At 54.0% G+C, this 27630-nt stretch overlaps 1 protein-coding gene across 1 annotated transcript in view; it reads left to right on the forward strand.

Moving 5' to 3' along the window:
- Positions 1-27630, forward strand: part of S6kII (Ribosomal protein S6 kinase II) — a gene marked incomplete in the record, with an annotated part of 223434 nt that overhangs the window by 78326 nt on the left and 117478 nt on the right. The window contains 3 exon segments of the mRNA XM_037225913.1: positions 885-1050; positions 12342-12503; positions 13737-13894. Coding sequence (XP_037081808.1) covers positions 885-1050; positions 12342-12503; positions 13737-13894 — 486 coding nt within the window.

Below are 27630 nucleotides of genomic sequence, written 5' to 3' on the forward strand. Positions count from 1 at the left end.
CCGTGCGGCCCATGTTCGGTGACCGGTCCCGTGCCGGCCCATGTGTCGATGACCGGTCCCGTGGCCGGCCCATGTGTCGATGACCGGTCCCGTGCCGGCCCATGTTACGGTGACCGGTCCCGTGCCGGCCCATGTGTCGATGACCGGTCCCGTGCCGGCCCATGTTCGGTGACCGGTCCCGTGCGGCCCATGTGTCGGTGACCGTCCCGTGCCGGCCCATGTGTCGGTCCCCGTGCCTCCCGTGCCGGCCCATGTTCGGTGACCGGTCCCGTGCCGGCCCATGTGTCGGTGACCGGTCCCGTGCCGGCCCATGTGTCGGTGACCGGTCCCGTGCCGGCCCATGTGTCGGTGACCGTCCCGTGCCGGCCCATGTGTCGGTGACCGGTCCCGTGCCGGCCCATGTGTCGGTGACCGGTCCCGTGCCGGCCCATGTTCGGTGACCGGTCCCGTGGCGGCCCATGTGTCGGTGACCAGTCCCGTGGCGGCCCATGTGTCGGTGACCGGTCCCGTGCCGGCCCATGTGTCGGTGACCAGTCCCGTGCCGGCCCATGTGTCGGTGACCGGTCCCGTGCCGGCCCATGTGTCGGTGACCGGTCCCGTGCCGTGTGTCGGTGGCTGTCCCACCGCTCTGTTTTGCGCCCTGATTTGGTTGTCCCTCGGGCCAGGCACATATCAGCGCTCCGAGCGCTGGTGGCGCCCATGCCTCCCACCCCACAGGCCACTGCGGCCGGCCCGCGGCTGTGTGCTGCACCGCGCCTGCGGCGGCAGAGGTGTCACGGAGCAGCGACCACCACCTGGTGACGCGTGCGGAGCCGTTGCCGGCCCGGGACGGCTGCCACCGGGCACCGATGTTAGCTGACGCGCCACACCGCGCTCTGTTCCAGTACGAGATGCTCACAGGCAGTCTGCCGTTCCACGGCAGCAACCGGCACGAGACGATGACGCAGATCCTGAAGGCCAAGCTGGGCATGCCGCAGTTCCTGTCGCCAGAGGCGCAGAGCCTGCTGCGCGTGCTGTTCAAGCGGAACCCGGCCAATCGGCTCGGCTCAGGTGAGAGCGGCGACAGGCGCTGGTACCCCGGCGACAGGCGGTGGTTCCGCGGCCAGCCGCTCGCGACGTGTCCGTATAGGTGAAAGCGGGGCGGCCAGTGACGCTGGCGCAGTGTGCTAAGGGGAGACCGGTGCTTGATACAGCCGCGAAAGTTGTCTCATCATTGAGCCGGGTTCTGGAGGCGGAGGGGAGGAGAGACTCGACGCGGGGACACCCGACGCGCGAGGCCACGCGGCTGCGCCGTAAGAAACCAGGACGTAAAGGAGCCGTCACTGCCACTGCTGAACGCTATTCTGCCATTGTTACAAGGAAGCCGACAAGGAACAATGTTACAAGGCAGCTGGCAAGGAGAAGGCTCAACATTTGAGTATCACGTGCCGTCAGCAGCCCCATCAGTACGTCACTGACGCGCTGCCTGCCTCATCTCGCCGCGAGGTGTCCCTGGCTCCGCGGGCGTTTTGGCGGGCACCGTGCCGTGCCGATTGCCCGAGCCCTGCCGTCGCCGCCGATGCGGGCCGTCAGCGTGCTCTAGCAGAGCCGCCGGCGTCTATAATCGGTCCGCGCCAGTGGCCCACTTACCGATTGTCATCGGTGGCGAGACGGCGGCCTGCTCCGTCGGCCCGCCGTCGCCGGAGGGGGGGGGGGGGGGCAGCACCAGTGCAGCGTGCTGGAAAACAGAACCGCTGCACCTGGCTGGAACGTGCTAATCTGTCGCAGAGATGCTGCTGTGCGTTGCGTGCGTTGGTAACTGATGTGGTGTGGCGTTAGTCGGACTGCAGTGGTCTGACCACAAACCACGTATGCACACGCTTATTTCCACGAGATGGAAGCAAACATGAAAAGCTGAAACGGTTAGCGCGTGTCTGTCCATAGACATGTCCCGGTTCAGTTAGATCGGGGAGGCTTACCTATTACTTCCCGGATATCAGCCGTAGTATAATGGCGCTGGGCAACAGTGCGAGATATTATCCGGCAAGTTTGAATGCACCAACAATGAAAGCGTTACCGTGCAGTGGCTAGCTCGCGTACCGCGGCCCCCTCGCCGTGCACAGTGCGCGACCGACGGATGGGGCAGGCCACTCGCCGGGACCTGGTCCTTGCGTGCGGCGATGCTGGCGGTGGCATCAGCCGCGCACAGGCACGACCGACGGATGGGGCGGGCCACTCGCCGGGACCTGGTCCCTGCGTGCTGGCTGTGGCATCAGCCGCGCACAGGCACGACCGACGGATGGGGCGGGCCACTCGCCGGGACCTGGTCCCTGCGTGCTGGCTGTGGCATCAGCCGCGCATAGGCACGACCGACGGATGGGGGCAGGCCACTCGCCGGGACCCAGTCCCTGCGTGCGGCGATGCTGGCGGTGGCACCAGCCGTGCCGCCGCCGCCGCCGTGACGTCATGTGAAGCGGCGCGTACGTAACGTCATGTGGCCATTGGGGCTACGGGTGGCTGCGGCGACGCATGCACGTGGTGAGAATAACGGCGCGTGTTTGTTACGCGGAGCGCCTCACATCCACAGAAAGTGGTGCCGAATGGCCTTCCAGCGGTGGTCGTATGCACTTGTCCCTTGTCCTTTGTTTGTCCTTTGTGCCCAGCGTTCATCTGGCTGTTTCAGGCCGGCTGCCGTACGTGAGGCTCCATTGATCTGATATAAAATTGTCAAAGGACGAGTTGCTGGGTCTCATGCAGACCTTGCCTTTGCTTGTTGCATTTGATTTCCTGGTGAAATTGTGTACATATTTAAATGGTGGCTTTCACGACTCGGTGCTGTTTTTTTAGGGTACGGACCATGGTCTTGGATGTTCGGAAGATTCGAATCTTTCAATCAATTCTAATTCTGCAAATCCCAGTCATCAGCTACATAGGGTCCCAAAGCATTGGTGGTTAGACCGATGTCGGCACGAAGGTGTAAAAACGGCTGCGGTATTCCCTAATTGCATGTGTATTGTGGAAAAGGAAGGGTTAGAATGATCGCTGGGCATTTGCTTTCCCGTAATCGACCGCTGTTATCCCCAGAAAATGCAGATACGTTCGTTGAACTGCAGCAGAACATCGTTACCATAATTCAATAGCGCCTTCCCCGGCTTCGTGACTGGGATGTGTGTGGAGGTCTAAGTGAGTGTGAGGACTGACACTGAGATTCGTTCGAGACGTGTTTTCGCTTTCTCCTGCAGTTATGAGTGCGGTAGATCATGACGCTATAGCGGTCAGGGCAGTGCCCGGCAGCGGAAAATAACCTCACATAAGGGTGGCGAATGGTAAATAAATCCCGCTGGCTGCTAAGGAATATGAATTGTCACTTTTGATGTCATCAGACGTGTGACGGTGCTCCTTTCAAGGAGCGTGCAACGACAGCAGCAACTGGACTTATATTTCTGGAGCATATCGCGCAGAGCACAAGTAGGACGCGGGTCTTCCCTGCATGCCTTTGAACAACAGGTCTGCGTGGGTCCCATTTGGCGTATTCGGAACGGGATGTGGCTGTTTTGCCTCGATGCCAGTTGTAAGTGGTAGGTACAAAAAGCTGGCAAAATAAGTTACAGCAGATGAGAACATGACGGTGATTTAAGAAGTCAGAAACACGACCGATTTTGAAATGTCTCCTCGTTTCCTCCTCGTACCGAAGTGATATGATAATGCGTTGCCAACAAGGAGGTGATATGTTGTGCGCCACGAGAGCTGAAACAGGCCCAAAGCATTAGCACCCTGGCAACAGCGCCGACGTGTATGCCAGATCAGAGGACGAGTTCTCATGAGACCCAGCAGAGACTTGCTGCCAAATTGACGCTTAGTCTCCATTCCCTGGTCGATCGCACATTGCCTAATTTAGTGTTTTCCAGCTGGATTAGTGCTCATTTGGTCAGCAACTCCACTTTGAACCGAGTCTAATCAACCATGTTGAAGATTGAGAACACCAAATGTTGCTGAGCTTCCAAGCAGCAACCAGCAACGTGGAACTTGTCAGATTCGTCCCACCAGTGGGGGACTGTTCAGCCCTGCGATGTAGACCGACAAAGTTGGGGGGAGGGGGAGGGGGGGGGGGCGCCCACGTGTACCTCCTCATAAGCAGTCGACCGGCACAGCCACCAGTCCCATGCCAGTCAGCGTCTTACTGAAACAGCTGGCAGCGGGTCCGACGCATACCTGACAGCAGGGCTGGCGTCTCACTAAAACAGCCGGCGGCGAGTCCGACGCATACCTGACAGCAGGGCTGTCGTCTCACTTAAACAGCCGGCGGCGAGTCCGTCTGATACCTGACAGGAGGGCTGGCGTCTCACTAAAACAGCCGACGGTGAGTCCTTCGCATACCTGACAGCAGGGTTGGCGTCTCACTAAAACAGCCGGCGGCGAGTCCGACGCATACCTGACAGGAGGGCTGGCTTCTTACTAAAACAGCTGGCAGCGGGGCCGACGCATACCTGACAGGAGGGCTGGCGTCTCACTAAAACAGCCGGCGGTGAGTCCGACGCATACCTGACAGGAGGGCTGGCTTCTTACTAAAACAGCTGGCAGCGGGTCCGACGCATACCTGACAGGAGGGCTGGCGTCTCACTAAACCAGCCGGCGGCGAGTCCGACGCATACCTGGCAGCAGGGCTGGCGTCTCACTAAAACAGCCGGCGGTGTGTCCGACGCATACCTGACAGGAGGGCTGGCGCCTCACTAAAACAGCCGGCGGTGAGTCCGACACATACCTGACAGCAGGGCTGGCGTCTCACTAAAACAGCCGGCGGCGAGTCCGTCGCATACCTGACAGGAGGGCTGGCGCCCCACTAAAATAGCCGGCGGCGAGTCCGTCGCATACCTGACAGGAGGGCTGGCGTCTCACTAAAACAGCCGGCGGTGAGTCCGTCGCATACCTGACAGGAGGGCTGGCGTCTCACTAAAACAGCCGGCGGTGAGTCCGTCGCATACCTGACAGGACGGCTCTCGCTCTGTCGCTGACCGTGCCCACGTATGGACCGTGCTGAACAGCACCGTCGGGAGGCGCTCCGCGGAGTGTCGCACCAGATCATTGTAAGTGGGTGGGGCTTGGGTGTCTCCTGTGGCCAGTGTCTCGGGGCCGTCGTGACGCAGCGACAGCGGCGGTGCCGTTTCCTAGCCGCCGGCGCTGTCTGACTCGAAGACGATGGTGGAACTGTCCGATTGAACGCAACAGGCGGTGTCATGACGCACGGCTGGGGCACAAGTGATTTTTGGTGCCTTCGATCAGTCTGGACGGCATAGAGTCCACGTGGCGTCACGATGATTATGTTCCGACCGGCTCGCAGTGGCCGTTTGCCAGAACTGGACGGCATGAATTTTTCGAGACGCAACGTAGACGCTGTGCCGGACGTGCGTTCTGTTTAGGTGTGCTGGCTCGCTCTGGGCTGACTTTAACGCTGAAGCTTGAGGTGTTTAGAAGCGAAGGAAAATCTCCGCTTTGCTTCATGTGGTGAGAGCACACTGCGCGGGTCAGTTTTCGACATTCAGTAATTTATATTTTGCCACAACGTTGATTCCAGCATTTTGTTCCAAGAAAGCGAAATTGCGACATGCCTCCAGACCAAGACAGCAAACTAGAATAAGGATAAACTGGCAGCATTGCCATAAACCTGAAATCATAAGCTCGTTGGGAGTGGACATGACCGCGCTCTGCCTTGGAACGCTACTTTCGTGCCTCAAGCACGTGTTTGGGAGGGCGTGGACGTCAGTCTTAATTTGATATTCCCCATATCGATATCCATTGCCTCTGACATGGCGCGACCGAAGCCTGTGCTTTTGCACCATACATGCGATAGCTATTTGAGGTGCACCTTGCCGATGTCTTGGCCGAACGGTCTCGTCACCTGCACTGGCCTGCTGGCGGCCAAATGCGTGCTTAGTGCATACCGTGGCTGTGACGGCAGATAACGCTGCTTGTGGAAGCGCTTTGCGAAACGCTTGTATGCATGAACAGCCGTGGTGTCGCGCCGGTTGGTGGCGGCGGCCGGCTGTCAGCAGCTCGCCTGCAGCGCGGCTGACATTGGGTCGCTCCAGCCCGCTGGTGTAGCGGTGCCCTTCCGTCGTAACAGCTCCCGCGACGCTATATTTAGCTGAGCACTAGTTATTCATAACTCAATGTTTCAGTTATCTGCCGCGCGCGTGAGGCGCCGGCAGTCCGTGGTCTGCGTCCGGGATGGCGGACCGGGCGGGGCGGGGCGGGGGCGGGGGGGACGGGGGGTGGAGGGTGGGAGTGGGGGCGACATCCCGGATCTCAGCGGTTACATCACGGTTTGCTCGCTAAGATACATGGCGCTTGTTAGTGGGCAGGGTTCGTCTCGCCAAGCTGGCGGAGGGACTGCACAGTAATTAATGGACATGCACTTGAATGAGCGGCACTTGCGGGACCGCTCGGCCTCGCATGACGTCAGAGCATCGCTCACCGCGACGGGGTGCTCAGCGGCACAGCATACCGTCTCAGGTGCGTGTGACGTCCTGCGGCGGAAGCGCCCCTAAAACACCGATCTGCGGCCAGTTATACATGATATTGTCATATACATATATATATATATATATATATATATATATATGCATATATATATATATATGTACATACATAACATATAGTCATATACATATGACTTGTCCATGATGTACACTGATGGTAGTTAAAGTGCACCTTACGGTTATATCAGCGGCCGCAATTTGCGGGGCGCGGCAGGGTACCAGGCTAAGGCTCTTAAAGGAAATGTTTCACATTTGAAGATATTGAAGCAAGCATCAGGTATGATGAAACAAGCTGACTTATAACCATTGATATACTTTTTAAGTGGAAAAGAGTACTATAGACGGCACAGTTCTCTGGTAAGTAAATATGCTCCTCATTGCGGCATGGTTTGATAACCTCATCGTGCCTTGCACAACACTGGTGGCCAGTTGACGGCCGTCATATCTGGAAATGGCTTTCGCGAACGCCAGATATGAACGCCTCGAAAATTGTGTTTGGCATTGGTCGCCTCATGGCTTATGGAATGGCAGGATTCGAATGACTTTACTATGACGTTATGAATGCTAAGGTGACTTTGAAAACCTTTCCCGATATACTTTTCTGATTTTCGCGGGCGTGTAGCTCAGAAACTAGAGGGGTTTAGGTCTTATGAAGGCTAGGAGTGTGAAGGGCACCGAAAGTTCCTCAAGATGGTTACTCCAGCTTAAACCCCCATATAAATGTGGAGTCTCGGCTTTGCCTTGTCTTGGCTTTTCCGCTGTGGGGTGGCGGCTGCTCCGTCGTCTGGGCACTTCCGCCAGAACGCCCATTCGCTCGATGCTGCCGTAGCTCATCTGCAGATTGATCTTACAGTCGTCTTTACTGCTCCAGCTTGTCCTTGTAAACATAATGCACTTCAAACTTACCAGGGAGTGTAGCCCTGTACAAGTCGTTATTCATGTGTACGTGGGCAGTTATCGGACCACGTCCGACTGCAATGTGCTGACTGTAATGTGCCGACTCTTCCGGTATTGGGTCTTTCTGGTGGCCATGCTCCTTTGTATCAACATTCGCGCCATATCCCTGGATGTAGCCAGATTTGTCGGCGCACGCGGGATGCCGAGTGACTTTGCCCACGACAGAAACTTTTAAGTGGAAGTTTTCACTTTGCCGCTTGAAGCAGCCTTCCGCACTGCTTACGTCGGAACTAGTTGAAGGGTTGCCTCAGAAGTTGGCCGTCTTGTTTCCTGAGTGGTGTTCTTCAGTCGGCATAATGAGAAACACCGGATGCCAGATAAGCGCTGCACGTCACGACGCTCCCACGTGATGCGCAGGGAACCGGGACATGACGCAGCTCACTGGGCTGGGCTCACACATTCTGACTCCAAGTTAGCTGGTGGGGCGCTGTGGGCGGCTGTGGACACACATGCCGCCTGACTGTGGACACACATGCCGTCTGGCTGTGGACAAATGCCGCCTGACTGTGGACACATGCCGCCTACCTGTGAACACAAATGCCTACGGACTGGACACACACGCCGCTTGACTGTGGACACACATGCCACCGGACTGGATACACATGCCGCCTGACTCGATGCATACGCTGCCTGACTATGGACACATATGCCTTCTGACTGGATACACACACCGCCTGACTGGACACACGTGCCGCCTGACTGGATACACATGCGGCCTGACTGGATGCACACGCCGCGTGACTATGGACACACATGCCCACTGACTGGATACATATGCCGCCTGACTGTGGACGCACATCTCGCCTGACTGTGAACACGCATGCCGCCTGACTGGATATACATGCCGCCTGACTGGAGACTTGCCCGAGCGTCCTTATTGCTGTGGAAACATATGCTGCCCACAGTAGACACACATGATGCCTTTTGTAGGCATACATGTCGCGTTGTTGCGGGCAAGTGACCGCCATACACACTGCTCCGTGTTCTGTCGGCGTGGCTCTGCTGATGTGCGGTCGCTGGCTCTCTGGTGTTTACCGACTCCCCCACACGCGCTTGCCTATGTTCTGTTGGCGTGACTGTCTGCCGACATGAAGTTGTTGACATGCCTTTTCCTGCCGTCAGTTGCCGCCGACACTCACGCTAGCTAGGCTCTGACATGACATATCCGTGGGTGGCCGCTGTCGGATCACCGACATGGGGCATTGTGTAATTTTCGAGATACCCACCAGGCCATGGCTTTGGACTGCAGTGTTGGCCTTCGTGGCAATATCCATGTCGACCAGCCTATTCTTTCCTGAGCTCAGAGTTCACGGTCGCCTAATTCGCAGATTGTTGGAAGATGATAAAGGACATTGCATCCTTACTTTTCACACGTTCCTCGTCATGCATACTCCGTTCGCTGACGAGGTAGTCAGCTTCAGTGGTCTGACCCGGCCTAACGTGACACCGACCCGACATGCCATATTTGACAGGAATCTGTTACATTTTCACTGAGTTTTGAACTGAAATAGCCATTTTGAAGATTTTTTAATGCAATGTACAGCCATGCGCTGTTTTAAGATTTCCAACCTTGTTCCTGAGCTAGACGCACGCGAGCTTGTGCAGAGTATTTCGCGCAACGTATTTTAAGATCACCCCGCCATACGCCATAGAAACACCACGCGAATGCCCCCATGCCGTTGGCCATGTGCCGCTCAAGGTCAAGCCAAATACGATCGTCGAGTGATTCGTGTCTGTCTCTTGTCAGCCCGATTCGTGGCGTCGATGGACAGCAGCTGGCCAGATAAATGCTTCAAGTGTAAGTTCTCAAGACTCGTCCCGTCTTGTGCTATATAACACACGACTTTGTCGATGGTACTAGTTGTGGCAAAAATGAGGCTGGAGATAGAATGACAATTCATAGAATGGCTGGGAATGAACAGAATGGGATATGCCGTCACCAAGTATGTGAATGCAAGTCGAACGCCAATAAAATCACGGACAAATACACAAGAGCACCACGGGGAGGGACCAAAACACGCGTACATAACGTTATTCCGGTTCAGCAAGCATGTGCCAGCTAACAAGCCACCTCCCGGCGAGTTGAAGCACTGCAAGTCAGTCAGCCCGTCCGCTACAGTTACAATTATCTCACCCGAGTCTCTTAGTAACTGACGCCATACAAACGTTCCATGACTTGAGCAACTATCACATATGGTGAGCATAGTTACCGAAAAGCGCAATTTTATGGCTAGACCAGTCTTTTTTAAGCATACCAGTAGTTACAAGTAAGCTTACTTCATTGTATCTGACGCTTACCTACGTATCTCCGGCTGTGGAACATTCCCTTTCAGAGTGCGGTGGATCCATCGCTAGCCCCTCCCCTGGAATTAAACATCCGTTCCCAGCCAGATGATGTCGCCAACGTAGCGCAGTTTGCCCGCACAAGTCATGACCCGGCTTCGCTCTGAAGAGGTATTTGGTTTCCCGCCCTGTCGGCCTGGAGCCTGAATCCAACTATCTCTCTCTCACGAGCATGTCAACCCAACCCTCCTTTCCGTAACTGATATGACATTTCGGAGGGAGATTCTTCGCTTAAGTGCAAACCCTGCCGCCATCTCTTGGATGCCTTGGGAAGTACGCAAATTGATTCACATCCAAATAACCACCCAGTGTATTGTCATTATTTGGCAGGCGTGGTATTATGAATGGGTTCATTGACTGGTCTGTTGGCTCCCTTTTCGATTGTGATGTTGAACAACGTATTTTACGACCGGGTGTGAGGATACCGCAACTGCAGTACTGTGTAGCAACAGCAACTTTTTAGAGAAATCCGGGCTAAATAGTGTGATTCATCCGTCCGCACTTGGCTCTGCACGCTGTCGATCGGCAAGATAGATGCTAATGCGGTATTCTGAGTCATGTGGGCCACTTTTGTCGTAGTAGTTATGAAATATGTGTAAATATTTAAATGCTATTGCAATGGAATTTTATTCGGTAACAAGTGCACAGTTACCTGTTGCCCGACCGAAGGTGCGCGAGACCCGTGTCTGTGTCCGGACTTAGTCAGCGTGCTGTGTCTGTCTGACTACGTCAGCAAAAACACCCGAAGTGTGTGGCGGGCGAGCTGACTTACTTCTAGTGCCTCAACTTGCCTCAAGGTGGCTTGTTAAGTTATGCGTGATTAATAGACCAGCCGACCGTTATGTTCTTGTGTGTTTGGTCCTTTTTTGTAGTGTTCCCGCATATTTGTCCATGACTTTGGCGATGGTTCCGGCGCTATTCTTGTGTTATCCAATTCCCAGGCTCATATTCGTCGTAACGAGCAGGACTGCGCAAATGCCTGTATTGTGTATCTCAAAACGCGTTTCGTGGTCAAGACCTGCATTTGTTGCGTTGGCTAGTTAAAAGCCAGCCGCTGTCCGTTGATGAGGCGATTGGTGCTGAGGTAATCCAGGCACGAGTAAGGCAATGATCATCTATGTCTTGACCTTGAACGCAGTATGGCCATTGAGGCGAAATTCGTTTGACGTCTCTATGACGTCGCACACCTCTGGGTGACTTTAAAATAGGGAGCTCGAAATAGTCTGCACAAGTTCGCTTGAGTCCAGCTCAGAAACGAGAGAAGTTGATGTCTTAAAAAGAGCATAACTTGGAACAGCGGGGAATGATATTGAAAATGGCTATCTCGGCCCAAAACCCAATACAAATGTGGAACACTCCCTTCAGGCTGTCCTTAAGCTTGCGACGGCTGATCACTCCGCCACGCAGTTTTCAGCAAGAGTAGTACAATTCTTTAAAGGTGTCTTGTAGTCCCTGCAGGAAATTTGCATGCAAGTCATTTAACAAGATTAGAGTTGCTGTTGGACAACATTTGCAAGCCTCGAGAAAAGCTGAAGAACCCGAGTCTAAATTGTGTTCAGAAGTCAATATATTTTAACCAAGGAAAACAATCACAACGAACAAGTTAATGTGGCTGTGTGCACTTGGCCACGAGCTTTTCGAGCATAAACAGTGGGTCCGTTCGGTTCTGGACGATTTATATCAGTCTTTATGTCATATCAGTCAGAAAAGGTCAAGACATGCAGTCGGATGCACAGCATAGGCTCATGTGCCGTCAACAGATTGCAGAGCAGTCTCAGCACTGCCCGACGCATGGGTGCACCAGTGAGGGACCGGAAAACAGCGAATGCCATGTTTTCCGAAACTGGCCACAAATACGACATGGCGTGATCCGATGGAGATTGGGCCGAATATGTTTTGAAAGTTTTTTGTTTATATCTGTTCATTGTGACTGGTATGCACTCAAAACATGTGCGCTTTCGCATGAATTCATTCCTAAACAGCGAAGCTGTAAACCAGTGTGAATTCAATGATTTCCTCGATGAAAAGCTGCCTAGCCTTACCAGAACTAAAACGAGCCGATTTCCGGGACATGGCATGCGCAAATGCCTGTTTGGACTGTAAATAGCAACTCACCTCTGTCTGCTAAGCGGATGAGATACACCATTGGGTCACTAATATCTACTCTTGGAATCCGTTCGCCACGGTCTGGCGTCGTCTGCACGGAGATAACCTTTACGACCGTCGTTTATGACCTTACTCGTCCCACGCCGCAAACGCCATTTTCCTGGTAATATATCCCAGGAGTGGACGCGAAATGAATGAAAGCTTGCCGGACTTGCGTGTCAATTGTTCGAGGCGTTGTAAGACAGCGCGATGGCCCGTTATGTCTTTGTGACAGCTCACCCGCTGGTGGCGTTCAATGGGCTGCTCCCACCGGCCACGTCCCGGGTCCGCGCGCTGTGGCGCCGGGTGCAGAGTTGGCCCTCACACCCGCCCCTTTCTCCACCAGAGACGGACAGCCCTCACACTCGGCTCTTGCTTCAGGTACAAACGGCGTGGAGGAGATCCAGCGCCACGATTTTTTCGCCACCATCGACTGGGGCAAACTGTATCGCAAGGAGATCCAGCCGCCGTTTAAGCCGGCCGTCACTCAGCAGGAGGACACGTTCTACTTCGACTCAGAGTACACGTCACGCACCCCACGAGGTGAGGACCCCGGTACACCCATGCCGCGGCGGGGTGGGGGTGGGAGGCACACACCTCGCGATGTGTACATTCACAACTCGGCAGGAGTAGCGGACAGGTGGCCCGCCGTGGCTCCGTGCACACAGTATCGGGTTTTGCTTCCTAGCTTCCGTATTGACGGGTAGCAAAGGTTAAGGTCGCTGTATGCTTTGACGGCGATGGAGCCATGGACTTTTGCTGCCGTTGTATGCACTCGCACGAGGCCAGAGTGGTTCCAGAGGTGGTGCTGGGCCGGGCTGTTCTCGGGCCTCGCTTGCGGTAATGGCGCGCAGCGGCAGTCATACCATCAGACCGATGATGTGTCATGGTTGCCTTTAGCTTACTTGGAGTGCGTCATCCTATGTTCATGGTTGGATGTGTACCAGATAAGTTAAGCGCACGTGAAAGGTGTGCCCAGGTTCTGTAGTTTCGGAAAACGCTTGAAGCGTGCTGCCCCCGGCGAAAGAAGTATTGGCTCGGCGTGCTAGAGACCTATTCGTGATGCCGGTTGTTGCTGTCGGCCGCGCCGGGCCCCGGTCGCGGCCAGGCGTTCTGACCCCGGCGCACCAGGCCGGCCTATTTCGGTTTGTTGTGACGGTCGGTGACGTCCCTGGGGCGGTGTCCGAGGCACATCGCCCGCCGCTGAGTCCACAACGTCGTCCCGAGAGACACGCGGCCAATCTGGCGCCATTGCGCCCTGGCGTGGCGTCGCCGGGCCGCGGCGGCGACGGCGCGGCGTCGATCTCGGCGCCACCGACGCGCTAATGCGACGGACCCGCCTCAGGAGAAGCCGCCCGGCGGCCAGTTTTGGAAGTCCGCCCCGTCCAAAGTTCGGTTTGGTTTTGTTGTGTCGAACCAAGTCCGTAATGTGATCAGCCGTTGGTGGGATTATTTTAGGATGAAGAATCAGCAGATGTTTGTGAATTGAAAAGCTCGTGTGGGACTATCGAGACATGGTGCACTGTACGTAAGGTGCACCTTACAGCACGTGCATGCAAATATATCTTACACCGGATTTACCGTCCGGTGCCGACAAGAATGAAGGCATTTTGTACAAACTACCGCTTATTTCATTCCAGGACCGTTCTTACCATGCGTCAGTTGATCTTCGACTTACCCTTGGCATGTGGAAAAGCGGCGTTTGGCCGTCGGCCGTGCTCGGCTGATGTGCTTTGGACGAAATATGGTGGCCGGACCCTGCCCTGCTCGCCACAGATTCGCCCGGCGTGCCAGCCAGCGCCAACGCGCACGAGCTCTTCCGGGGCTTCAGCTTCGTCGCGTCCAATGTCAACGAGGAGCTCGGCATGGCGACCAACAACAACAACGGCGGATCACGCGTCTCGCACCCGGCGCTCGCCAACCCCGTTAACAAGGTGCGTGTCATGGGCGGCGCGCTTGCGTGCCCGGCCGCTGTGCCCGGCCGCTGTGCCGAGCGCAGCCGGTGCACAGGCCGCCGGCTCCAGCGCCACCACTCTGTCAGAGATCAGGGCCCTAAGGCCAGACGCCCAGTCTCCGGAACGGGCCAATCGCGCCGGCGAGGCCCGTAAAACGGCGCCCGCGCCACCTGCGCCGCCAGGCAGGGCCGCCGCGCCGCCGGTCGCTTCCGCTCGCCCGGCCGTAAAGGGCCGACCGGCCGACGAGCACTGGTCACCGCCGCCGCCGCCGCCGCCGCCGCCGCCGCCGGCGGGCAGCGTTGCGGCCCCGCTTTCTATGCGGGTCTGAGGCACGTCCGCGCCTGCAGAGCCTTGCCTGGGTAGGCGTACCGGTCAGGCTTTCGCCCACTACCTGGCGGCGGCGGTCGAAAGTGACAGTGCCAAGTCAGCGGGGCGGCTGCGGACGTGCTCTGGACCCCAAGCTTGGTGTAGGGCACAAGCCAGCCTCCTGGCAGAGCTTACTGACCACAAGACCCGCCATCGGAGAATGTTCCGCCTCAGCTGGAGGCTGTGCTATCAATTTGTCGTCGTCGGGGATTGAACGACCACCAGTTAGCAGTGAGCTACGACCCGGAACCGAGCGATGCCAGTCATTGGACCATGCCAGGCACAGCAATGGCCAGTCTCATAAAGCGCAACTGCAACTTGGCCGTGTTTCAGTCGCACCGTTTATACATATTTGCGTCAAACGACGTGGTTTCACTGGCTCGGCCTTTTCACCGGTGATGTAGAGATGCAGGCCCTTCGCAAATCCGATACTTCTCGCCCGTCTACATAAGCAGTGCAACTCCTACACGGCGTGTGTGGTAGTCCTGCTGCAGGCAGCTGTCTGCTAGACGTGATATCGGAGAGCCCAGCGGCGACACGGGAATAGTTGGGTACAGCGCGCGAGAGAGAGATGTCATTCGTCCTGACATTTTCGGCCGTGTCGTTATCACCCGACTCACGCGCCGAGGATAACAGTCACGCGCGCCGGAAAAACAGGCGGTCGCCGACGAAAAACAGCCGCACGGTGCGGAGCCGGTGGTTTGTCTTGGTCCCGGCGGAGCACGGCCGGGGACGACACGTGGGCGGAGAGGGCCTTCGGCGCCGAGCCGGCCTCGTCCTGCCTGGTCACATACCCGGGTTTTACGGCGCTCGACGGGACAGTGTGAGCGCCGGGAAGTCAGGCTGCGCTGTTAACATTAATCTACTTGTTGAAATGTGTTTGAGTTGTTGGGCGCTTCATTACTCGCTGACACTCGCACTGTTTTACAGCTGACCTGTCAGGGTGGTGGTCTCCCGTCTGTTTGGCATGGCCTGCCCGCAGTGTGGTGTCTGCTGCGAAAGCACCTGACCTGTGCGACGGTCCGCTCGTCGGCGTGATGGTCCACCATCCGCGTGGCCTGTTGCTGATATGTTCGGCTGTGGGCGGTGGTCTGTGGGCAGTGCAGGGGTGTTTTGGCTGGGGTGGTAGTCTGCGGCTACCGGTGCGGCGATGGAGGTGCGCCGTCTCAGCGTGGTGGTCTGTCGCCATTGTGCGGTCGACCGTCATTGCCGGCGCCGAGTGTCGGTGTGGTGGTCCATAGCAGTGTGTGCCGGTCCGGCCGTGTCCGTGCGCTGCCACCACCACTCCCCGCTCGCGTCAGTGCCGCCGCCAGCCCGGTGACGCCGGTGACATTTGGATCGGCCGCTCGCGGGTAATTTGGCGGCGCATTGATCGCCCGGCTGGCGGCCGGCGGCGCGGCGGCCGGGCCCGCGTTGTGTGGGCGCCAGGTGCGTGCACGCACCACCCCGGCCCGCGCGCGACGCCGGCGCCGACAAAGCGTACACACGGCGAGGGGCGGCTCGAGCCGCGGGCACGCTCACGGACGGACGCTGTCCGACGCGCCGGTGCGTGGGCACGGCGCGCACCCAGGTGAGCACCATATGTCACGCACAAATAGAGCGGCTCGGACTTGGCGCGTGACGCGCACTGCTCTGGCCGTGTGCGTCACAAGAGCGGTGACGAGCTCGGCGAACTGCTGGCCGCCGCGCACTCCGAGCCGTGCACGCCGGCGGCAATGTCACGCCCCAGACGGAAGCAGACCACTCACTGGCGCACACATGACAGCCACACGATATTAAACCACACCTGGGCGAACTCTATGTGTCATATGTTTAAAACTGGAAACACCTATTTGTACATGTTTTAGTATCCCGCAAGATTTTCTTCGGATATTTGTCCTAAAGCACTTCGCCCGATATTCATATTTAGACAGCCTTCAATAAACATTAGCCCTGCATCCAGCCAGTTGTTCATGGAAAGCAATAACGAATATTAAAACAACTATTATGAGACCTCTCCGTCAAATCTAAACAAATATTAAACAATCTGGTGTGGTAGTTCTGTGAAATCAAACACTTTTGACGGAGAGGTCTTACTTTTGGATGCCTGCTGTGGTTCGGTTTCCATCGATTCAGAAACGGTGGCGCCAGTGACTGCAGCTGCTACCTGCGTGCTGAAATAATGGTCATCTGGTGGGCACTAACAGCGCATAGTTTGTACATGGACACCTTAACGGAACACTTTCGCCCTGCAATATGGAACTAACCACCATTCAAAAATTTACCTATCACAATATTTATTTGTTACAAGTTGTGTTTGTCGGCTAGAACGGATACAAATGGTTTGAAATCTTAGAGCTCGTTTACCATGCCGCTAACATCTGCGAACTGCCGTCTGACTGGGTCCGATACTTGGAGAACTGATGGTGAAAATAGGCAAACGTCTTCCAAATAATACGGTCCTTTCGCAGCGATGTCGAAGAACAATCAGTTTCCCTTGTCAGAGCGATCTTCGGTGCAAACATGATTCAGACTCCTCGAATAGCTCAGACGAACTAGCAAGTGTAAGTCGAAGATCCGGCGGGGCTGTTTCCGAAAAACTGCATCGCCCAAGAATAACTTCACGTGAATATTTCGATAACTGTTGTAACTGGGATTGTATTTCTACCACGGAAGGAAGCTTTTTAGTTTTAGGGGACGTCTTGGTCCTCAATTTTCGTCCCCTTCTCTCTCAATGTCTGACTGAAATCAGCAGCAAATCAACAAGTCACCGACGACCCTAAGAAATGACATAGGCCCCTTGTTTTGGAAAATATATTATCCCTCTCCCACCTCCAGTGAGGTATGAGGCCAAACCTTATTGTAACGTTGGGCGCATGCCTTTATTCATTCATTCCCTCGTGAAATTGGAGTGCCAGATTCCCGTTGGCACATATTCCGTCATACAGGTATGTTGGGGCCACTTGCCCGTTTATCTGCAGCCCCGGGTATTGCCGCTGTAAAGGTGCCTGCTTAGTTACTTACCTGCTCCACGTGTATCTGCGCCGGACACGGGAATCGCCGCCGTCGTTACACCAGCCCAGGGGTGTGCCATCGGGGCGTGTGCGGTCCGGTGTCGGTATCGTGCTGCGTGGCGCTCGTCTGTCGCAGGCTGACCTCGATTCTTCAAAAGTGGCACAGCAAGGTGTCAAGTGCCAAAACGTGTCAAAAGTGTCGCAAGGAGGGGGGCTCCGGTGTCTGGTGGACAGCGGCAGTGACAGTGACAGTGGCGCTGTGCTCCACTAACTGATCATGCAGGAGAGATCGCCAGTTAGATTGCGTCCGCTGTCTGTGGTTAAAGGAATGTTCCACATTTGAAGACACTGAGGCGCAAACATCAGGTACAACGAAATAACCTCACTTGTAACCATTGGTTTGCTTTCGAGTGCAAAAGCCTGCTCTATGCAGCACAATTTCGCCTTGTGGTAAAATGCTGCGTCATAGTCGGATTGCGTCCTGCAACCTTTATATGACGGCAAAACGGCTGCCAAACTAACAGTGCGACATTGCCAGTATAGCGGCGGACGCGTATTTTTTCTAGCACATATACAAATTCCACTCCTAGTAAAACTGTGCTGTGAGGCTACCAGATTGAAAAGTTGCTGGCTTGCGCAGTCATACTAAACTTACGCATCACAAAACTCGTTCACATCAACAAATGACGCTCCGTTCGCTTGACACGCTTGGTGCCGTCTTTCCAGCTCGTGTAAAATGGTCGAAAGTTCGTAGCGGTGCTGGGCACTGCCAGCACTTTTTTTGTTCTCTAAGTCCGATGAAGCGTGGGTCTCTGGCTTTGCTCCCACTTGTCCTGGTTTGTGACTAGGTTGCAACTGAGTCCTGGTCTGACACAAATTTGATCTTGAATCATGAGTCGTGTTAGTCAAGTAAACATAGGCACAAGGGTGCCTCTGAAAGTGTGAAGTGGGACAGAGGCGTGTCAAAATGTTGGTTCCCCTGATGCCTTACCCTTGCCCTGTTGGGGGTGGGGGGGGGGGGGAGGGTCAGTGCGATCCCTTAGGGCTTCTTGAAAATACCTCTCCGGGTGTCGTTCAATCGCGCCCGAATTTTCGGTAGCCTATGGGGCATCTTTTGCACGTGTTTTGACACAAGAAACGCGTCCTTAGCGTTTGTGATTTCGGAGCCGTCGCGGTTTCTCAGGAACACTGCACGACGATCTGCGGCCGGTCGGCCGGGGGCTGGGGAGGGGAGGGGTGGTAACCGGCGAGGCTACGGGACGCGCGCCACTGGGCAACATTGTCAAATTGACCAAGCTATGCATCATAAACATATGGTCAACACACGTAAAAGTATATACCGTTGTTCTCATAATTGAACAAGGAGCACGCCTGTTTCGGTTTCGTGTTGATACGGAGCATTGCACTTGTGTACACACAAGTGTCACTTCCGTGCTCGACACGCGTGATTGTTGTGTGTACCAATGATGTGCGTTTAACAGTAGGGTCTGGGAACGCTTGTAAAAAAACTTCTGTACTCCGGTAGCTTTGTAGCACAGTTTTGCCCGCGGTGAAAGTTGCATGTGTGCCGGAATAAATACGCATAGCGGACGGGCTAACTCTTGCTGTACTTCAACTTGTCGAGAGGTGTGCTAGCCAGTGTGTTGTTTGCAAAACCTCATTAACCAAAAATAACACAAACATAACTTGTTCGGGACTTTATGTTGTTTACTTGCGTTCACGTAGACATGACGTTATTCTTAAGCTATTCTATGTTTAGGCTTATTTCCGTCATAACTCGTACCACTGCCCAACTTCCATTCTGGTGTAGTACAGAGCATGATTTGTTTTGAAAGTTGCACTGTAATCACTACATTGGTTGAGGGCCGAGCGAAACCCATTGATGCCAGAAATTGTGTCTGCGTACGTAAGACACGAATACCTAGATAATGCTATTATATTGGCCTCGAGCACTTTATGGCCAATGAGGTGGCAGTATTCGCGTAACGTATACTTGGCTTCATGCATGCATGGGTTACCCTTAAATAATTTGCACAAGTTTGCGGAATCCAAGCTCAGAAACCGGAGGGTTTTGATTCACCAAAAGAGCTGGGCTAGAAACTGTGAAATGATCCTCGGAACGGTGATCTCCTTTCAAAACGCACTTGCAAATGTAGCACACTCACTTTTTATGGAGTGCTCCATATTTGTTTGGGGCATAGACTGAAATAGCCAACTTGATGATAATTCGATGCAGTTCGTAGCCCTGCCCTTCTTAGGACCTAGACCTCTCTAGTTTCTGAGCTACACGCCCGCATAGATGTGCGGACTATTTCGTACATACTATTTCAACGTCACCTAGCCATCCATGCCGACATAAGAACGTCAGTAGAATATTGCCATTCAATTGGCCATGCGGTGTGCAAACCAAGAAAAATGTAATTGTCGAGGCACTCATATCTGACGTTCGTAATATTTCCAGATATAACAGCCGTCTATTGGCTCTCAATCTTTCACTTAAAAGCACTCGTCCTCCACTTAAAAGCACGCCAATAGTTATAAGTGGGCCTATTTGATCATATCGCATGCTTGCCTCAAAATGTTCAAATGCGGAACATCCCGTATAAGCTGCTTAAACGCGTAGCTGATCGGTACCACATTTTTCCTGCTAGTAGGCTGAAATTTGCGGTTAGAATAGTTAGAATCTGTCAGTACTACTTTGAATGTCCCCGGCGGTTATCGCTGTTTGAGTTCCTTTGAATTGCAGTGTACACACAGACGGCGTCTGGATGGTAAATGTTTGTCACCGGAAATGGTCGGGGGCTAGCGGCTTTCGGTGAACTGGAGTGCCCGACAGCACATTAACACTAGCGTTGGTATGCATGCAAAGCATGCGCCCGCCCACTCAAGCGTACACAAATCCACACTCCCACGAATGCATTGGGGCGGGGGAGGTCCAAGCCAATGGACCCTCCTTTCGTAGACATGCTCATGTATGTGTGCGTGGTCGTGTTACGCACGCGCGCCCCATTGGCGACAGCGGTGTGAGGTGGCCGGCGGCGGCGGCGGCGGCGGCGTCGTGGTGCTGGACCAACTCGGCTGGCGCCCCGACAAGTTGGTGGCCGTAAAGCGCTTGATCCGCCAACTTTTGACCGTATGCTGCTATTCATGGGCGGCATAGATTACGGCCCGCCGACTGAGGGCCGGCCGGCCGGGGTCCTGCGCGGCCCACGCGGGCCCGCAGACTGAGGGCCGGCCGGCCGGGGTCCCGTGCGGCCCACGCGGCCCGCAGACTGAGGGCCGGCCGGCCGGGGTCCTGCGCGGCCCACGCGGCCCGCCGACTGAGGGCCGGCCGGCCGGGGTTCTGCGCGGCCCGCGCGGCCCGCCGACTGAGGGCCGGCCGGCCGGGGTTCTGCGCGGCCCACGCGGCCCGCCGGCGGGGCTCACCCGTGACGCGCCTCACCCGGTCACTAGACGCCTTCACCAGCTAGATAGACGTACCCCCACCCGCACAATGACGGCACAGGCCCCGTATACCCGTACCCATCCGCTACCTGTAGCCTTTTCCGATTACTGTGTATAAAGTACTTCAATGCATAAGGACTTCAAAAAATGTAACGCGCCTGTTTTCACTGCGTCTGGCATCCTAAGACACAAAGGCACATAATTAGAACCATGATAAACAGTCAGCACCAAGCTGGTTATGTAAGTTAAGCAACCCTCAAAGGCGAGAATCGGGTAATTGTAAACTGTTTGAATGTCAAGCTTGCATGGACCACCAGCGTAGCAAATGGCACCCAAGCACTGATGTACCATTATCCAGTATTCATCTGAGTTCTATTCACATTTTCCGTGTCTGCGATTTCCATAACACGCACCACCTAAGGGTAGATAAATTATTGCCTTACACAGCTATGGAATCATGTGTAGCCCTGGGTGGTTTGTAAATGGCCAAAACCGGCCTGTATAAGCCTTTGATGCGCGTCTGAATCTGATCCGGACCCATATCGTGTTCTTTTTCAAGCCTGGTGCATAATGATTACTGGGGCAAATGTGAATACTTTATGGTGCACAATCCATGTCCATTAGATTTGCAAGATTATATTGCTCATCAACGCTCAGTGGCAACGTCGCTAATTACGTTGCCTTAGAAGCCTAGATGAGGAATTGTATCTAAAATAGGCGATTAGCTACCTCGGCAGGTAATACCTTACTTGTGCGTCAATGTGTATTATCATGTGTCGGTATAAGGTGACGGGTCGGCTACCTTTCTCTGGTACTCGACTGACAATGGTTCTGTGCACTGCTGTATCAAAGAACGTGATGCATTGCACATATCTTGCTGATGACCTGATACAAAATTACATGATAGTTATCTTGTGTATGTCCGCTGTCCCCCGCGGTTGAATGTCAGTAAGTACACTTAGCGGCGTTGCACGCCATTTGTTGCTGATCGCACCCACATGACTGTGAGTTGAGTGAGAGAGTGAGGTGTGAGTTGTAAGTTCGTGAGTAGCTTGAGGAACAACGATAAACTCTTGAAACCTTCAGATAGTCGCGTACAAACATAAAGCAACGATGGTGGGGACAGTGGACGTGCACTATGATCACTGGAAACGAGGAACGCTGGTGTGTGAGTGTGGGAAAGGTCGGCCTTTGAAGCATCGTCAAGCGGAACATGTTCCTCCTCATAGTGGTGACGGAGTCCGCTTCATTAGGAAAGTCATCGCCATTTGGGGATACATCTCATTAATGCATTAATTGGTGCTGTCTGAATCAGATTGTGGTGAAACTTGTCAATGAACGTTTTGACCCGATTCTTCGGACTGAGACAATTGCAACGTGCAAGATTGCTAAATGAAACTTTGTAATGAATGCTAGACGAAGCGAAACTCGCTTACATTCCTTCTGACAGGGATTTCCGACAACGTAGACTGTTAATAATTGTGCGCGTCAGGACATAACGAGAGCTGGCAGCAGCAGACCGCAGAGTAAAACGAGCAGGCTGGACCTCTCTGTAACCCATTTCTTGCACGATCTCAAAATTGGAGCGCATTTTCAGAAGCGCGCGAGGCATACCCGATAGTACGCTTAAGGTATTAAGCAAATCTGAGGTTTCTGTTTGCCTTTGCAATTTTCGTTGCGATACAACATGCGCGTGCCATCACAAGAATGATAGTAATCAGCTGTGTGACGTGAGAAGCTTAGGAAAAGCCTCAGGCATCTCAGAAACCCTGTTGGAGCATTAGAAGGACTATTTTCCACAACGCTATAGGCTCCTGTCTAGTTTGTGGTCTACCACAGAAGGATTACATATGTTTATCGGTGGTTGGGAGAACTGACGTATTTGTGATTAAAGAAACCGTCCTGCCTTGCTGCCCAAATTTGAAAACCCGCCTGCCCGTAAGAAAGTGTTTTCATCCAAAGCCCTGGTATGTCTGCAAGCCTACTTTTCCACCAGACGTACAACATACTGCAGACTAGCATGGCGTTTGCATGTATTTGCATTCAGGAGAAAAAAACAAAAGTGCAGCCATTGCTAGACGAATTGGCAAGGTATAACTGTTCTGTATGGCAGGTAAATTGGTGGGTTCGTACAACTGGTGAGTGGTATGTACGTCTTCATGCGTTCTCAAAGTGGGCTGAATGGTTTCCGTTTTCCCAACGGGTTTGTTAACCACGTTTGATTGGTCCCACTCCGGGTGTGACGTCACAAAATGCGAAACGCTGATTGGTTGCCATGGCCTGCGGTACCCCACTGACGTCACGACGAGGCGCCGGGGGCTGCAATTTTGTGCGGTGGCCGAGAGCTCTCGCTGGCGGGCCGCCGGGATTCGTGTTCCGCCCACTGCCGTCCGCCCGCAATGGATGAGGCGAGACCCTGGCCGGCCGGATACTTTACATCTGAGAGAGAGACTAGTGTCGAGGGAACGTGCTAGCGGCGCCCCGCCCACGCTGGAGGCGAGTTGGACTGTGCACGCTGGCGAGCGCCCGCGCGACCACTCTCAGGCCAGTCCGGCACCTGTGGTCGGCGATAGGTCACGGAATGTGACCCGGCGTCGCGGGGCGTATAGACCGGCGTCCCCCTGACCCCTGGCACTAGCCCGCGCTATAGGCGCACTGAGGGTGTGACGGCAATCATTGCCGCCAGCGATACTATGTGCAGCCATGAAAACTGACTGTTACTGTTGCCTGTGTAAAAAACGATTGTCAGCATCAGACCCGATCAGTTGCTCACTAGTGTGTTTATCACTAAAGATCAGCTTCGTGGCACTGGACATCGGAAATTAATCGACAGAAGTGTGTCAAACGTGGCTAGGTGGTGTTGACGATGCCTGATATTCGTTCGACCAAAACGAAACATTTGAAGGCCACCGGCACCCTCTCATAAAGGCCCTTTCGTTATAAATGCCCCCGCCATGCAATTCGCTGGCTTTGTTACCAGTGACCACTATTACCGTACTTCTACTGCTACTACGGTACTATGAATTTGGGGGCTCAGGAAGGCATGCGTCTTTACTCAAAGAGCCCCAAGACGGGGAGGTCCTCCACGTGAAGTGCGGGCCCCCTGATGGACATGAGGCGTCTCTCCAGCTCGGAAGCACCACGCCCCTCCCCCCCCCCCCTCTGCATCCTCCCGTGCTGGGGCGTGCGTATCAGTTAGGTGGCAGGTCACGCCTGCGGCTTACAATTAATTTTGTATGTGGACGGGGCTGATGTCACTCTTTTTCAAAGGCGGTCTAGAACAACGGTTTTAACCGAACGAGGGAGAAAGATTGAGCCATGAAATCTACGAAGGCTTTTTGTCCTGTTAGTTGTGGGCGGTACCCCCAAATATTTGTTTTTCGCAATACTTTGGTCACGCCGTGGGCTACCTCCATTGACCTAGATTTTGGTATATCTTGCCGCACCTTCCACGCGGTCAACATGAAAAGCATCCATACCCTGTAAAATTAAACCGCATTGAGCTGCATTGGTGATATAATCAAAACTTGAAATGTTCTAGTGCTAAGTACATTACTATAAAGCAACATCTCACTTGGGTCACAGTTGCCAAAGGCGCCAATCAATGTAAATCCCTATATTTCGTTGTTTACAATTACCGTGCCTGGCCAAACGTCAATGGTTTTCGCAAATTAGTGCGCAAAACTGCACTAGCAGGCATCTGCTTCACACACCTTATGACCTTATCTTGGTGCTTTTTGAGCAAGTCGGACCGGTGCCAAAAGCAGGTGACGTTTCGAGAACATATGTGACGTGCAGTACATACTCGATTGTACTCATATTTAGACACAGTCATGCCTCGCAACGCCCAGAATGTGGCTTAAGCAGGGTTGCGAGTGCTTCACGCTACCGGAGAACATATGTGACGTGCAATACATGCTCGAAGGTACTCATATTGAGACAGAGTCCTGCCTCGCAGCGCCCAGAATGTGGCTCAAGCAGAGTCACGAGTGCTTCACGCTACCGCGTGGGCATAAATGTGTGGAAATATTGACTTGATCAATATTCGGTTAAAGGCTTTTGACGTTTAGCACGAGTATCAAGCTCATAATTTTCTCCGCTTTAGTCGCACTCATATTCAGCGTCATAATTGAATCGGTCGATGGAATTTGGAGAGTACATGGATGGCAGAGTGAGGTCAGGTCGGAAACCTTTTGCACGTAAACAATAAGGCAGGAGATGCTCATCAACTTTTGCTGGCTCGTACACTTTATGTTTCAAGACTGATATCACGGCCACCAATCTTCTTTCGTGGGTATTATAATTATGTTTCAAGTGTTTTATTTTCGTATCTGATTACCAACTCAGGCGACACCTGGGGGCTCGCAATTAGGCACCTCACGAAACATCGACAAAGTGACCGGTCACTTCCAGTCCTTGGGCTTCGGAAAAGTTTGTTTTGTATTTAAAGCGTTAAGTGAGCTTGCTCGTTCTTAGGAATTTCAGCATCGCATCCCAACATATCATCACGTATCATTGAAGGTGTAGCATGCAGCTAGGTAATTGATACGTAACACGTGGCATTGTCATGGCCGATTTATGTTTACCTGGGAACGTGTCTACTTGTTCAGAATGGAAGGGTGAAAATGATACGAACTGCTTTGAGCATCCACGCTCACAATATTTAATCGCAAGAATGTATCATCGCGCCATGACATGTTTCATATGCCAGGTGGCATCGGCTGACGCTGCTTACACCGCGGCGACCTGCAGTATGGATGAAAATACCCACGGTCCGTAAAGTAGCACATTCGGACGCTTCGTGCATTCATTGCTAGGTAAAAATGGTATCATTGACTGTATATTTCACGTCTGCACTTTCCATAATTATTCTTAGATCGTACAAGCAGTAACGGCAAAGCGAACATGAGATATTCCACCCTTGCATGGAACGTTTATGGTGTGGTAATTAATTAACCATTCGTAATGATAAGCTGAGGATCATACCGGTAATGTTCGTGACCCGATTTTCTTGCAAAACGTACTATTTAAAGAGGGTGCTGGCTCCACATTCATATGGTGTTGCGAACTGAAAGTCATTTTGAAGATCATTCGGCACACTTAACGGCCCTGCCCTTTGGAAGATCTAAAACCTTCTGGTTTCCGAGCTACACGCCGCGAAGATGTGCAGACTATTTCTTCCAGACTATTTCAAGGCTATTCAGGTATGCATGATGCCATACAAACGTCAATCAAATCCTGCCACTCCATAAGCCATGCATCGTTCAGGGCGTGGAAGAATAGTATCGCCGAGCTGTTCAGATCTTGCGTTCGTGAGCACCATCTCCAAGCATAGGAGACGCCAACTGGCTCGCAATCAGTGCTGAGTAAGGTGTGCAATATTCAGTCACGAATTGCGTTTTGTGGTTGCGTAATATAAAAAGTGGGACATTTCTGCTTCACTTGCCGGAGCAAAACCCATGCTGTTCTATTTAAATCGCAATGGAGCTCGCGTTCCGTTTTTGCCTTGAGTCCTCGGACCAGATCAGTTGCGCATGAGCACTGTAAATGGTCACATTCTGGGTGCTGCGTGAGGTACAAATATCCGCTTAAATTATTTTGAATATTCAGGCATACAAGAAAGCAGCAATCGAACAGCCCAGATTAGACTACGCTAATCATCCACAGATACGTCAAAAATATGTCGCGTGACAGGCATGCAAGCATCCAGCCCGAAGTCACTGGGCGCCCATCCTCTAAACGACGACACAGCGTGACCAGACGAAAGATGAGGGAAGAAAGCAGAGTATTTGCGCAACACCGATAGCTGTTGAAAAGTATGGCGCATTGAGCAAAAATATGACGAAGGCAGATACACAGTTTGTAGCCTTGGGTTTGTGCACCCGTCTGACGCGCTGAAAAAGCCCATGTGGACAGGCCTTTATTGTCGTGAAAGATAATTGTCCAATGCAGTGATCAAACCCATTCACAGCGGTTTCGAAAGGTATCGGGCTTCATTAGCTCAGCTTCCGGCACTGTGTAGGCGATAGCACCTGCCAGCAGTGACAGACGGGACAGCTGTCGATAACAACTCGGTGGTTTTCGACGGGACACCGGACCTGTTCACCTCGCTCGCACCATCCTGCACAACGTGTCTGATGGGCGGTCCGGCATCACCGAGGACGATGAACAGGGCGATGTGGTCAGATGGCGAACCGTACGATACCGAAGCGCTCACTTCTAACTTGATCACCCATTAGAACGCGGGCATACATACAATGCAGCGAAGCAGGTTCTCGTATATGGTTCAGATATTCCGACAGTTGACACTATCAATTTGGCCCGGCACAGCACGCTCCCAGTTTGCCTTCGGCGCGTTTTTCCAGGATTGATTTCTGCGCGCCAGTGATGCATCGAGTTATGTTCAGCATTACTTAGCGGGAACAGTTAACACGCGCTGTTGAATGGCGGCGTGATGGTATTGTTTTCGTTGGGGCTCGCCAGCCCGTCACGCGAGGCGGATTACCTGCCGCCACCGGTGGCACTGCCACCTAATGGCGCCCTCGCCTGATGCGGCGCCGCCGCCGCCCGTCCGCCACGCACACTGATGGTGAACGGGCCGGGCTGGGGCGTCTCGGCCGGCGGCTGCGGCAAGTGGACCTGTCGCTGCCTCGGATCGACACCGGGGTCTTGGTGTCAGGGGTCCACCCGTGACGCCGGTCCACCCGTGACGCCGGTCCGCCCGTGACGCCGGTCCACCCGTGACGCCGGTCCACCCGTGACGCTGGTACGCCTGTGTCGTCGGTCCACCCGTGACGCCGGCCCGCCCGTGACGCCGGTCCGCCCGTGACGCCGGTCCACCCGTGACGCCGGTCCACCCGTGACGCTGGTACGCCTGTGTCGTCGGTCCACCCGTGACGCCGGCCCGCCCGT

Source organism: Pollicipes pollicipes, unplaced genomic scaffold, assembly GCF_011947565.3.
Source record: "Pollicipes pollicipes isolate AB1234 unplaced genomic scaffold, Ppol_2.1 Scaffold_5724;HRSCAF=6776_pilon_pilon_pilon, whole genome shotgun sequence".
In the NCBI taxonomy this organism is placed as follows: Eukaryota; Metazoa; Arthropoda; class Thecostraca; order Pollicipedomorpha; family Pollicipedidae; genus Pollicipes; species Pollicipes pollicipes.